This window comes from Tursiops truncatus, chromosome 2, assembly GCF_011762595.2.
Source record: "Tursiops truncatus isolate mTurTru1 chromosome 2, mTurTru1.mat.Y, whole genome shotgun sequence".
Taxonomy (NCBI): Eukaryota; Metazoa; Chordata; class Mammalia; order Artiodactyla; family Delphinidae; genus Tursiops; species Tursiops truncatus.
Window position 1 is genome coordinate 127,492,571 of NC_047035.1, and position 14,190 is coordinate 127,506,760.

Consider the following 14,190-nt stretch of genomic DNA (forward strand, 5'->3'; position numbering starts at 1 on the left):
ATCAGTGTAATCATTTTATTAACAAAAGGAACCCATGGGGTTCAGACAAGAGTACAAAATACAATCTCCCCACCCCACCCCCCGGGTTAAATTGTTACATTTTTATAATAAAAATAAAAAGCTTTTATAGTTAACTTATCAAAAACATAACCCCTGCCTATTGAGTTTATTGTGCAAAACAAAAACATGAAAGTAAAGTTCTGCCCATGGAAGAATTTTGTGTGCCAGAAGATGCACTTTCTCAATTTCAAAATTTTTGCATCAAAAAGAAAATTCTAAGGCCACAGTTTCTTTGCAAACTAAGCAAGAGGAGAATAAACAAGCAAATAGCAGCTAAATTTTTACCTTCATTCCCAAGTATTCTCTGTTCCAATGTAGAATCTTCTACCTTCATCAAATAATTTGATTATAGAAAGGTATGCAGTTTCAACGTACTGCTTAAGGTCAGACGTACCAATATCAATTCAATAAGGCAAATCATACCTTTTAGCTATTCTCGTAAGTGCTAAAAAATCAGCTTTGTTTTAATTTGGTAGGTGCACTTCATTTCTTTAAAAAAGGTGACAAAACGATCCTACTGAAGGATTCCAGTAAGCAGCTGCTTTTCTACTTGCAGCCAGATAGATAATTAAACTTTCTCTTCCTCCATACCATTTTGTTTTGTTTCTTTTACTTTGTTTTGGTATCATGGAGATGGAAAATGTCTTGACAAAACATGTAAACTGCAACTCAGAGGTCAAGAAATAGCTGAAGGTGATCTTTTTTTAAAGTAAAAATAAAACTGTTTAGACAGCACATAGCTACCAAACACACAAAAACAAAGCAAAATAAAAGATCACCAAAAAACCAAAGCAGGGAAAAAAGATTTGTGACAATTTCAGTACCACAATTATTGGTAAAACAGTTTGTATTGTGATTTTCATTCAGTGGCTTAAAAGATGAAAGAACGGCTTAAGATGCTTATGTGATTACAGAGAAGAGAGGTATACCCAAGGGTGAAAAGCGTACATTTACCTAATGTTTGTATAAAAATCCCTGATCAAATGTCCAGCTAATTTTTACATACATAATTTAACCTTAAAATTTTTCTAACGGAATATACTGACTGAAAGAAAAGCTAATCGTTCAGCTGAATGAAGTACAGTATTCTGCATGGGAAGCACCAGGGTTTCCAGATCTAACCCTCAGGACATGGAGAAAACCAAAGTACTGGGCTGGTCCAAAATCTCTATCATGGGAACCCCTACCTCCCTTCTACTTAGTGTACAGAAATGCTCTCAGCTCACAAAACCAACAGATTAAAGTAAAAACAAGTGAACATGTGACTGTGACTAGGAGGGGACAGAGGGACAGTAAAAACACTGCTCAGTCTTTTAGCAGCAACACAATCTTGTTGGTCTGAATATCCTGAGGTTAAAGGATAATAAAATATTGCACCAAAACAATAAAAAAAATCACAGTTTAAACAGAATTACTAAAGAACTGGAATAACAATGAACAACACAGTGACTGCCATCAGGAGACTTAAGTCTCTTAACAGAAATTAAGTTTATATGACTTTTCAAAAAAAGGGAAAATGGTATTTCTGCCTTGATTTTGCATTTATTTTGAAATACCCTTTGGTATACACATATTAACGTTCAACTGATGTTAACCTTATAGATTTTGCCCTTGGTCCAGTTTCAGGTTTAGGGATAGGAGAGATGAGATTGCTACTGCAAATGAGCAGAAACTCCAAGGAAGACTTCACCGGCCTGGAGTTTTAAAACATATCTGATTCTGATAACCCCACCAGAGGTAGGTAAAAAAGGCCTTTTTTCCCCCTGTGCAGTTATCAAGGCATCCTAAGGATGCAAGCTTTTTTTTCTTCTTTTTCTTTTTTTAACCCTGTCTTTTTCTAATATGCTCCTAGGTAAATAAGATATGAGGAAAATTAAACATGTACTCTGCTGAAGTACTTAAAGGGGATAAAAAGTGCAACTTTCAACAAAATGTGTTTTCATATTGAAGTACACCTTTCCCCTTTCAACTGACAAGCCTTTCAAGGAAGGAACTCTTTCTTGGTTTCGTAATGCTGTATAGCCAACTTACAAACTACCTCTTAAACTACCATTAGAAGAGTGAAAACTGTATTACTTCATTAGAACCTCATAAGATCATGACCTCCGAAAAGGATTCTTTTAAGGACTTCAGTCCTATGGAATATGGTTAGAAATCATGAAGACCCTGACACCAGAGGGTCTCGCTTCATGTTTAATTTAGAGTGGGCCCCTTTCCTGTTCATGCACACCCTGTGCTGCTACGTTCTCCAAAATCAAGTCTCCTCCCAATGCGTCCATACTGCCTTAAAGCTGAGGATACATCTGTTCTACTTTGAGAAACCTCTGTAAAGATATGCTCGCATAGTGTTTTCACTGTTTACAGGCACCTTTCTCTTGGGTCAGCATAGGCACTCTTCACTTACTCTATCACCATCAGGACTTCCATTACATTCTGTGACTTTTCACATCTTTGTCCCATAGTTCTAAAGGGATACAAGACCACATCACAAACTTGTGCAACAATCCTGTTGGCCCACTGGAAAGTACATGCATTCTTTAATTTCTATCACCTTCAGTCTTGATGTCTATTTATGTTCTTAAGCTAATCTTCCCTCCCTCTTCCCCAAAAAGACAGGGGGAAAGAACCAACATTCTAATTTGGTGATGAACACAGTGATTTCTGAAATACGTTCAGAGAATGAAGGAAACAGGCTGGGTCTCTTCTACATCACTAGGATGTGGATCAACCTGCAAAAACGAGCAGACCAAGATTACTACTGCAGCATTCTTTAACGTGATTCTAGTATCTATTTCTAATTATATGGTCATAAGCCAAACTGCTTAAAGCCTGTTATTAAGAAGTCCCAGTAGGCCACTTAAGTTCTCTGTATTCCATGGCCTTAAAGGCAATCCATGGTACTCTACATGTATGCTACAGAGTACCAAGAAAACACCACAAAATGTGGTAAGTGGATCAGTGATAATCTATCACCATCGTAAAAATTTTTTTGTATGTATCCTCTACTAATTGGGAGTCAAAAACAGACACAGAGGATTATTTACAAACAGCACAACACAAGTCTAATTTTCTTTTGCTTTACCTCTGAATAAAGAGGCGGAGGCTGAAATCTGAATTCCTGAATGCAGGCAAACATAGGACAGCACGACTCCCCCTCACAGTTAGGGGGTTGAGGGTAAGGAGGAACGTGTCTAGATAATTCTTCCTCCGACACCACGTCTGCGTAATTTGGTGGTGCTGAAACAAAAAAGGAGTTGGCTCTAAGAAATCCACGCAAAAACTAATTACATTACTCTCTTCTGAACTCTTACAGGAACAAGAAACTTAGCTTAATTTGAAGATAAAACATTGGTATTTTTTCCTCTAAGCAGGAAGTTTTTGTGCCCATTACAACAAAAAAATATTCAGTAGATTCTGCTTTTATTAAAGTACTATTAACACTGATTTATATTCTCTTTGAGACGTGTGTGTTTTAGTCTAGGTTAAAAAAAATCATTGAAATGTGGCTACGGAAAACACCAACATAACACACTATACTCTTACTCTGATTATTTTCCATTCTTCTACTATTATAAATAGGAATCAGGAGATGTAGATTGTATTTCTGGATCTGCCATTAGGAGCTTTCTGTCTTGGCTAAGCTAAACTCTCAAAGTCCCCTCTGGGAATAATGTTTGATGATTTTTAGTAATAAAAAGAGTAATAATAGTTGTAGTGGCAGCAGTAATTATCATTTGAGCATTTCCTACCTCATACTTCCTGTTCTTAAGTACTCTATGTGTAAAACTGCATTCTGAAAGAACCTCAGAACATTTTACCTTCAGGCTGTTCTGGCAGAGTCAGCGTCAACCAGCTCATATCCATAAAAAACTGGCTGGCAATGCTGGAGTTTCTGCTGCCAAAACCATTGTATGGAACCGTGCCAATCACTACGGGCAGCTCAAGCATCAATTTTTTAGCACCGGGAATGTGAATATACACCTAATATGCCAAAAAACAAAACAACAACAAAGAGAGAGAGAGAGAGAGAGAAAGGCACAAATATAAGTTAAACCTCATAGTAAATAACCCAATTATTTTTTCATAGAAAAAATGCTTTTGTTGTCTGCTACCACCCCCAACACAACTGTAAATTGTCCTGACGAATAAAATGAAGAACTAAATGAAGAGCCCACGAAATACAGTGAACGCTCTGTGATGGGGAAGTGTGGCCTTAATACACTTCATTGTAAGTGAGCACAGCTTACACAGAACCATAGAAAGTTACTTATGTCTTCAATATAGCAGCCCTACTGCACCTTCATTCTTCCATGTTATTTAATTAAATACCTCAGGGGGATAGTTTTTGATTAAAAAACAAAGGCCAATCTTCACATATTCCACAATTTGTTGTAATGCTGACATAAAATGACATTTTCCTGGGTATTAAAGGTACATCTTCTCAGTAACATGGCACCAGGTATGGCTCCATGCTACGTCTTTAATTTCACCAAGCGCCATGCTCACAGCTAAGGAGTAGTCCACTCGGATGATGCAGCAGTCCAGGATGGATGGCGTCACAGGCGGGATCTTGAGGGTCTTCCCGTTCCAGGTGTCGGTGCTCCCGGAGGCGATGTGGTTCCCGCGCACGTGGGCCACCATGAGCCGCACGGTCTTCGTTTTCCCACTGGCCAGGTAAGTCTGCGTCTGGAAAATGGCAGCTTTGGGAACAATCAGACGAGAGGAACAATTCTCTATTTCTGCATAGATTGGAATAGCTTCTCCTAAAAAGAAAACAGAAACACCTTCAGAGACCCTTGAGGAAATTCTCTCCACAGTGGAACAAAGCTGTTACTGATGAAAGCTGAAATGTGGCAACGCTGCTTTAACAAGTTGAGAAGCCTCACGGAAAACTTACATTGCAAATCTGAGTCAGAGAAGTGAAAATTTATGGCAGTTTGTGGTAGATACTGTTTTCTAACTATCACATGATTCACTTTTCTAATGTAGCAATATTAGGCTACCAATTCTAAAGATCTGTAAATGACCAGTATCTATAAAAGTTAAGAGAAGACATACAAATAAATGATTCAGTACTACGTTAAGTACAGAAGATCACTAACATACTCATTAGTGCCTAACAAATTAAAATCTTCCCAACAGAAGAACAAAGTCTTCCCATTTTAGGAACTGATAAACACAAATAAAGCAATGGATGGAGTAGCCAAGTTTTACACCCACATTATACACCCACCATCATACTATTCTATTCCATATTCATTTCCAAGAAGCCAGAACCCTGGAGTGGGGGCCAAATCCACTGGATGGAATTGGGCCCTTCACAGATTGTTGTTCTGATATCAATCTGACTGTTAAGAGTGTCAATGCTCTACATTCTAGCCCCTCCCATATATTTGAATTTCCAGCATGGAGTCAGAATGCCTAACAGTATTTTCATATGACAACAGCTCTCTTCTGAGCAACACTGCTTGGAACATTTTTTTGCAACATTAAAATAAAATGCTGGCATTTTCCCACTCTACTGGTTTTAGTCTTTGCTATGAAAGTACCAGGACTAAAGTCAGAAATACCAGGATTATTGGGATCCGCTCATCTATTTACAAATATTTAAATATCAATTATTTATACTAGAACCAGACAACTGTATTATTCATGTTTTAAAATACTATATACTTGGTAAATTACAAAACACTATTAAAAATCACTTACAATTAGCTAATAAAATGAATGAATCTTGCATTTGGATTTTTAAACAGTTTGCTTACCATTACAGTATCCCTTTCTTTCAATTTTGGCACTCAGTGAGACTGGACCAGAAGTGAAAAACCAACAGCCAACCATTTTCTCTTGCGTTTTCAATACAGGGGTCTTGAAAAGTTCAAATAATAAAAATAATTAAACTGGTCTAGAAAACTCATAGAACTTAAAGTTATGTCATTTTTTATTAAACAGTTGTACAGCAATGTCTTCCAAAAAACAACAAATCAACCTTTCTTATCTTCCTGTGACAAACTAGGTACAATAGTTAAAGACAAAGCATTAAAAATCATTCCCTTTTCAGGAAAACTAAGGTGAATTTTCAGATTCAAATTAGGGTGACATCATTCTATTTTATCCTATGTTTTCATTGTGTTTCTGGGAAGTGATACACCATCCTTTAAAAAAGCAATCAAAAACTGCAGTAGAGGGCTTCCCTGGTGGCGCAGTAGTTGGGAGTCCGCCTGCCAATGCAGGGGACATGGGTTCGTGCCCCGGTCCGGGAGGATCCCACATGCCATGGAGCGGCTGGGCCCGTTAGCCATGGCCGCTGAGCCTGCGCGTCCGGAGCCTGTGCTCCGCAATGGGAGAGGCCACAACAGTGAGAGGCCCACTTACCACAAAACCAAAAAAAACAAAAAAAACAAAAAACAAAAAAAACTGCAGTAGAGGGCTTCCCAGGTGGGGCAGTGGTTGAGAGTCCACCCGCCGATGCAGGGGACACAGGTTCATGCCCCGGTCCGGGAAGATCCCACATGCCATGGAGCAGCTGGGCCCGTGAGCCATGGCTGGAGCGTCTGGAGCCTGTGCTCCACAACGGGAGAGGCCACAACAGTGAGAGGCCCGTGTACCGCAAAAAAACACAAAACAAAAACAAAACCCAAAAAACTGTAGTAGTACCTATTAATATGACAGAACTACTTTTTTTTTTTAAAGACTTTATGTGTAGATCAGGAAAAGGAGAAATGGTATAAAAATCAATAATCAGAATGTTCTTTTTGTCTTGGCATTTAAAATGTGGAATAAGGAAACAGCCTTTTTTCCTTACTTCAAAATGATTAGGCAGAAATTTCAAGCGTCCTTAACTTAGAATGATTTTTGGGTTTTGTGTAACGGTAGTGCAATAACACACCTAGTGTAATGGATCTAAAGGGTTATTGAACTCACCACCCCACTTTCTATTCTACAGTAGCAAGATAAGCGATACAAGACGCTTATATAATACTGTTTATAAAACAGTATTATAAAATACTGTTTAAAATGCTCAGTTTACAAGACGCACAAACCAAAAGTTCACTGTAAAACCCAAAGCTGCAATATTTTTTTCTATTATAAAAGGATAGTAAAGGACAAATAGTATCTCTTTTTGCCAAAAAATAAAAAATCTTTAAATTATTTGCCACAATGGCCCCATAAATAGTTTAGAATTAGTTAACCACCCAATTCCAAGTAGTTTTTAGAAACACAAAGCAGTTATCAGCATCATTAATTTTCAAAATAGGTGCTGAGCAGGTGATAAGTCATAGTTATAAGCTGGGTCAGCTGGGTCTGGCTATTGTACGATTTTGGCCACAAGGGACCATGCAACTAGGCCATATCTGTTACATTTTTATAATCTAAAGGTGAACATCAGAGTAAATTCTATTTCACTTTCGTGTGGAAGTAGAGTTAAACAACTTTTAACTCCTGTTTCTTTTCCTGATCTTTAAAAACACTGGGTAGAAAGAGAAACCTCCAATATTAAAAATATATCTCTGTAACATCAGTATCATGATGGAAAGTTTAAATTATGAAGTAAAAAATCATTCATTCATATTTAAATGAAGAACCATTAGGTCCTAGTAGCTATCATGAAAGTACAAGGTATAATTTTATATTATTTTGATAATATGGGTTTAGATAAAAGAATCTAGCTCATTAACTCCCATCTTGCCTATTCTGTTGTTACTTATAGCCTAATCTTTCTTACCAGCCTACAGTATTTCTGGTGATTATTAGAAGTTCAATGCTTTAATGTGGCCAAATCTGTCATAAGGAAATGATAAGTGAAAGGGTCTCCAGAGCAGCTGCATGCACTTACTTAATGTTAGAAAATGACATGCAAAATGCAAGGAGACACAGCATAATGGCCTGAGCTTCAATAACAGGCTGGGAGTGATTAATACTCTTCCATAATTACTGTTCCTCAACCTGCTATTAGCGAAGAGTTTAGAATACCACAGCCCTGTGAATGTGGCTGCTCTGGGAAAAGTAACTACTCTGTGTGTGTGCATTATTATTATTAAGCCTTATTAATGCATTTTAAGCCCATGTAACTTTCTGGCAAAAGAAGCCCTGAACAACAGGGACACAATCAATAGTACTAACACACACAATTTGTAATTTGCCCAACTTAGAATCACATATTTATAGTGAATGCCTATGGGTTATAAGATTGTATCGGAAAGTGACAGGACAGGCTGCCACCAGACTTGCTAAATGTAGAGACCACAGTTGAAAGGAAGGAGGATGGAAGGGAAAGAGGAAAAGGGGAAGGAGGAAGAGAAGGAGGAAGAACTTACTAGTAATGCTGGTGTGTTGACATCGATGTGACTGACGACCTGGAGTTCCCGCTTAATGCTCTGATCAGGTGCCTGGGGTCGTTCCAAAACTGCTCTCACACAGTACCGAATACTTCCATATTTCCCGGAGAATGAGGTTACCAAAGGTCTGAAATCAACCAAAGAGATGACTTTTTAACTTTGTTTTTCAGTTTAACGAAACTGGGAAAAGCCCTTAAAGTGTTGGGTGTTTTGTTTTGTTTTTGTTTTTTTTTTAAAAAGGTGAGCAGGGTTAGGTCTACTCAGTGGTTATTCAGGATAAACATGCACACCTGAATGTCAGAAGGTACTTGGTGCCCATACAACTGGATAGACAGGTTGCAGGGAAAGGAAATCCCCAGTTACACAGTTTCACTTACTCAGATGGAAGTTGGAAGCTAAATGGAAATTCATGTTTTCCAGGCTGTAGTAAGAGGATGCCTTCACCTAAAAAAGAGAATACATTTTATTTTTACTAAGGTTCATATTACATCAAGAATTTTCACAATGTAAATCATAGTTTTTTTAAAAGGTTTTCCTAGCTATATATAACACTGAACATACATCAAAAAGTACATTAAACTGAGATTTAGAGAATTAAATTTTGAATCAACTTTTACCAAGTTTAATCAATTTCAAACCACATATATATGTATATACATATGTATCTTCTATCTGCAAATAGACCAATTACACAAGTAATTACCATAAAATGCCAGAGCTCCCATATACATATATATGTGTATACAACCATATACACATACATACCTACATATACATAAACATTTATTTCCCCCACTTGTATACTAGCATGAGTATACTAATGTTAGTATACTATTATATTAACATGAGGTACCAATATTAAACTGGACCTAAAATTAATCTAGAAAAAAATAGATCTATTTATTTTGGGTATACCACAAAAATCAGACTAAATATTTTTTGGGCAGAGATGGAAAAGGAGAGGAAAAATTTACTTGGAATATTATGAATACTGAATACTAAATAGCCAAACCAACAGAACAAATTATTAGGCAGGAGTCATTACTGATTAATAGGGGATGTTGTTTAACTTGGGATATGGAGTGGGCCTGGCCAAGCATGGCCACGACTCCTTCCTCCTGCTCTGGGGTCAGCCAGCACCATTTCATTTCACGCAGAGGCTTATCCTTGACTGTGAGAAGGCCAGTAGGCAGCGTGTGGATGGACCTAGCAAAGCCAGAGGCAGTGCTGGAGCCCTGATGAGTGCAGAGACTGTATCGTTCAGATCTGAAGCCAACTCCAGGGCTATCAGTGTTGGTTGGGTGGCTCCCCAGAGATACTTACAAATGTTCCCTTCATTTTATGTGCATAGATTCAAGTTTAGAACTAAATTCCCTCATCAAGGGTGGGATGATTAATATGAAGAAAGTGCAGAACAGACTGAGAACTTTCTCTGAGATATGCCTGGTCAGTAGATATGAAATGGAGATTTCTACTGTAACCATTCATTAAAAAAAATTTAAAGGCCAGAAATCACGAGTGAAATGGGATAATTTTTCATTTAAATACTAGAGTTCTAAGACCATCATCAACTCAGTTAACATTTCAACCTTATACTTTTAGGAAACAGGAATGCATTACTGGCCCATTAAGTTTCCTGAATCTATCTCCAATTTTCAATGTGTAATACATTAGAAAAAAAAAACCTTACAAGTATTTGCCACTTAAGATCATTCAAATAGAAATACTTAAAAGGGGGGTGACTTGGAAGCTAAGTGAATAAGTCAAAGGGACATGAGACCATGTTAAATGACAGTGACAGAGTGAGTCCCAGAGCTCAGGTGTGTCCAGAGCCGCCCTATAAGTCCCAGCAGTGCTACAGCACTGGAATCAGGGAAGCCTCTCCATTTTATAGCTATCAGGTACTAGGCTCAAGGAATCCCAACACTCCTTAGAGCTGGGCTAAAGTTCTAATTTGTAATCATTAGCTTACTGAATATGACAAAGTACTTGAAACGTTTAAAAATGTGGATTTCATTTATGTCCAAAATTTACAGTGCTTAAATGTCAAGCACAAAGCTGATACGAAATGGATACAAACCTAAATAACTTCAATCCCCAAATAGACCTTGGGAGGAAAGGAGGCTATAGACACTTGTACACAAGTAATGACCCTAGCATGCTGGAGTCCACGGTAGTGGCGGGGGCATCTTGAGGACCACTTCTGCTGTTGAAGTAAGAGTTGGCATGGAAACAAGTGAGAAGGGGTTTAGATGAAGGGAAGGGAATGAGGCAGAGCATGACAGGCAAGTGTGAAGAACAGAGTTGCACAGGACATTGGAAGAGGTTGAGAGAGAGATGAAGTTCCCTCTTCAGAGAAAAAACAAATCAACATAGGAACTAGAACATTTAAAATGAGACTTTCAACTACCTCAAAACATAAACAGGAAAAATTTTTGAGAAAGTTGATAAACCTGGGTTATAGTATTTGGAAACAAATCTTTGCTTGCTTGCTTTCTCTTATTTATTAATTTTTAATTAAGTAGGTCCACAAGCTGAATCACGTGCCCGTTTCTGCTTCTGCTCATAGTTTATTACCTTTGTCTTATGCAACGAGAACTACAATGTCACAAGATGTTTCATTCGCTAATGGTCCTTCAGCCCAAACTCGTAATTCAGAGCACTGGTGAGCGTGGGAGCTAGAAGACCATCACAGAGGCAGACTGGGGCTCAGGAAGGATGAGTAACACGCACAAGGTCATACTCCTGGTGTGCGACCAAGAAGTGAAACCAACTCTCTGATGTGTCTTGTCTTTCTACCATAATTATTGAATAAAAATATGAAGAAAATCAATCACCATGAAAGCAAGTAGTTAGATTAACAATGCTGAAAAATTATCCAGTAGATTTTTTGAAAATAGATCCCACAGCCATACTTCCTGAATATCTGGATTTCTAAAAATCTCTACAGGTGGCTGAAATTCAGCTAGGTTTTGGAATTAGATGAACCTAAGAGTCCACAACTATGTAAAGTTGCTAGCCTCTTCCAAGCTACAGATATTCGGAATGATTCTTTTTCTCAATGAAATCAACTAAAACAGACTATGATTTTACTTTTTGCAAAGGTTTGTTTTGGTACATTCTAAAACAAGCTAAGATTTTCAGGTTGTCTAGGGTTAGCCATTCTATTCCGTTAGAATGACAAGACAAAACCTGACTTGTGAATCAAACACTATTTGATAGCCCAGATTTTACCAAAGCGGTTTTTTTACTTCGAATCCCAGGTCCAACTGCTATTTATCTTACATCTATTTACTGAGGAGTTATGGGCACAGAAATACAGAGTCCAAAGTCCTGGACAAAAAAACAATTTACTTCCCTTTTCCATTGCCCTTGACTCCAGTCAGCCATCTTGAAAATCTGTGTTGTCTGTTACCTTGGGGTAGGCATGTATAGGTTGATTCTGGAAACCATATTGATGAAAGGGCATAAGGCAGGTAAGAACTGTCACCTAACATACTATACTTGTTAATCCAAAAGAGGGCTTTGGTTCATACATGTTCTCCTCACCACAGTTTTTGGGATTACTCGATTCTCACATACCTTGAGGATTTAACTGTGAATAGTCTACTTCTCCACAGCAGGACATGGAAAAACTGCACTTACTACTGATTTTTGTATAATACATAGCAAGGGTTAAACACTGATACGCCGTATTTTATTCTTCAAGGGCCGAGAGTCTATACCATTATTTATTTTACAGATAAATGCTGAAGCTGATGAGGCAGAAAAGTAAAATAGTTTAAAGTAGCTCCTACCAACTGAAAGAAGACTAAGACTCACCGTTCCTAGTATTTTTTTGCACCTAATATTGATAGAATACCCATGTAGTGAGTTTCCACATGGGCACTTTTAATAGTGTAAAAGCCTACACTATTAACTGGACTTCACAAGAAGGGTCATCAATCTTCCAGAAACTCTTACAGTGCCCAGATCCCACTGTCACTAAAGGTCTATGGGGGTGGGCCAGGGGAGGGAGGAAGAGAATGCAAAGGAAACAAAAAGAAGCGAAAAATAAATACAAAGAAAGTAAGACAGACGTAGAACTCTTAAGTTACCCCACTCCCCAAAGGAGAGAAACCAAGTATGATGATCAAGTCAAAAAGCACTTCCTTTGAACTCGTAACGCTCAGGAACTACTTCCCTCTTCCTAAGACTGAGGTTTTGCTAACTCATCACGAACCAAGAACTAGCATCTAGAGACGGGGCGGGGGAGATGGGGCCCCCATAAACTGGGCACCCGAGAATGGAACCTCGTAAACTCTGGTTCCGCCCTCCACTCCTCAGACCACAAGAGAAGGAACCTAAGTCCCCAGATCCTCGATTCCTGACTGCCCATCACAGGTTCCCATGGCAACGGCTCACTCCCAGAGCTGTCCTAGATGGTCCTGGGACCGTGGCGGCAGTCAGACCCCAGCGAGCCAGGGGCGGGGCGCCAGCAGAAGTGAGCACCATCTCCCCGGTGCTGTGAGATGGGGGGCGCAGGCATTGTTGCCCGCCCGTCAAGGCGACCAAACTGAGGCCGGCTACCCCGTGGGCGGACCCCCCGCCCACCCAGCCGGTGGGCATCCGCCGGCTTGCCCTCTCCCAGTCCCGCCAGCCCCTCTCCGGGCCGTGGCCCGCGCTCACCGGCCGGGGGCTCGCGCAGGCTCAGGCGCACGTTCAAGTACTCCACCTCCGAGGCGGCTGCCGGGGCAGTGGCGCCGGCGCTCGGGCCCCAGGCGGCGGTGGCGCGACCCTGGGCCTCCAGGCGCAGCGCCCGGAGGGTCACCGGCTCTGCAGCCTCCAGCAACACATGCCCTGCCACCGTATCGCCGCTCGAGTAGCAGCCCTTGCGCTCGTCCTCGAACACCAGACCTAGACTCTTCACGCGGCTCTCGGGGCCCACCACCGCCGCGGACCCCGCCTCACCGCCCATCCTACCGGCCGACGCGGCCGCACCAAGGACGTCGGCAGCGGCCCGGAGCCGGCGTCGCAAGCAGAGCAGCGCCGCTGTCACGGGCGCCAGCTCACGCCGAGGGCCCGCGCGGCCGCTTTGCGGTGCCCGGTGGAGCCCCGGTGCGCCGTAGGGCCTGTCGCTTTAACAAACCCAGGTGGGAATGGAAAAGGGCCGGGACACCCCACCCCCGGCGCGCGCCCATAGGCTGGCTGTGAGCCGCGCGGCGTGCTGATTGGTTATAAATGGCTACTGAGTCATTTCATTGGCGCCGCCGCGCACGGGCTGGCGCAGGAAGGCAGTGCGTGATCAGGGAGTGGTGACCAATCAGAGTTCGCGGTGTACACGTGCACAGTCCGTTTATTGGCTGGGGCAAGGCACAGTCCTGGGGCACTGACCAATAGTGAGGCGGTGCGCCCATGTGGACAGATAGTGGGGAACAATATTGGTTAGGGAGGGGGCGGAACCGGGAATCTCAGGCTCGCGGCGTGCCAGCCGTTCCTATGGTTACAAACGGAGGCGAGGTTTCTAGCAGCTTGGGAACTGTTTGCGGGAGTCAGGGGGCTTCACACTAGAATGTGAGGTTGTGGCTGCGACCAGCTTGTGTTTATGATTACATCTGCAATACTCGAGAGGAAGTAGATACCCTGGAAAAAGGAATTTAGCAGTATTTCCTTGTGAGATTTGGGGGCCGACCGCCTCGGAACTTTAATGGACAACTTGGCATCTACTAACCTCCAGGTTCCTGAGCCCCGCCTCTCTCGGGTTTCAGAGTTCGCAGCCTAAGAAAGAGCTGCAGAAGGGAAGAATGAAGGC

The 14,190-nt window shown here is 40.9% G+C and overlaps 1 protein-coding gene and 1 long non-coding RNA gene across 5 annotated transcripts in view; one reads left to right on the plus strand and one right to left on the minus strand.

Annotated features, from left to right (window-relative positions):
* ARRDC4 (arrestin domain containing 4) lies at positions 1 to 13,492 on the minus strand. Of its 4 annotated transcripts, none has more exons than XM_004311794.4 (8): positions 13,068 to 13,492; positions 8,777 to 8,843; positions 8,379 to 8,526; positions 5,826 to 5,928; positions 4,567 to 4,823; positions 3,879 to 4,041; positions 3,143 to 3,297; positions 1 to 2,789 (listed from the first exon to the last, which is right to left on the minus strand). In XM_004311794.4, the coding sequence occupies exons 1-8, from the start codon at positions 13,354 to 13,356 to the stop codon at positions 2,733 to 2,735; spliced, it is 1,239 nt and encodes a 412-aa protein (XP_004311842.3). In that variant the 5' UTR covers positions 13,357 to 13,492; the 3' UTR covers positions 1 to 2,732. The 4 variants fall into 4 exon arrangements, with proteins under 4 accessions (XP_004311842.3, XP_019801464.2, XP_073657459.1 ...); XM_019945905.3 differs by having other exon boundaries at positions 13,350 to 13,474; XM_073801358.1 differs by lacking the exon at positions 13,068 to 13,492 and adding an exon at positions 10,977 to 11,194.
* LOC141278054 (uncharacterized) overlaps positions 13,428 to 14,190 on the plus strand; it is an 11,888-nt gene continuing 11,125 nt past the window's right edge. Inside the window, exon 1 of the long non-coding RNA XR_012330261.1 lies at positions 13,428 to 13,531. This is a non-coding gene — a long non-coding RNA (uncharacterized lncRNA). The remainder of the gene's footprint in view (positions 13,532 to 14,190) is intronic.

Coding starts and splice junctions, on each gene's coding strand:
- ARRDC4 (XM_004311794.4), bottom strand. CDS start 13,356: ATGGGCGGTGAGGCGGGGTCCGCGGCGGTGGTGGGCCCCGAGAGCCGC. Junction 8,844..13,067: donor CCTGCGCGAGCCCCCGGCCG/GTGAGCGCGGGC, acceptor TCTCTTTTTTAG/GTGAAGGCATCCTCTTACTA. Junction 2,790..3,142: donor CTCCGCCTCTTTATTCAGAG/GTAAAGCAAAAG, acceptor TCGTTTTTGCAG/GTTGATCCACATCCTAGTGA.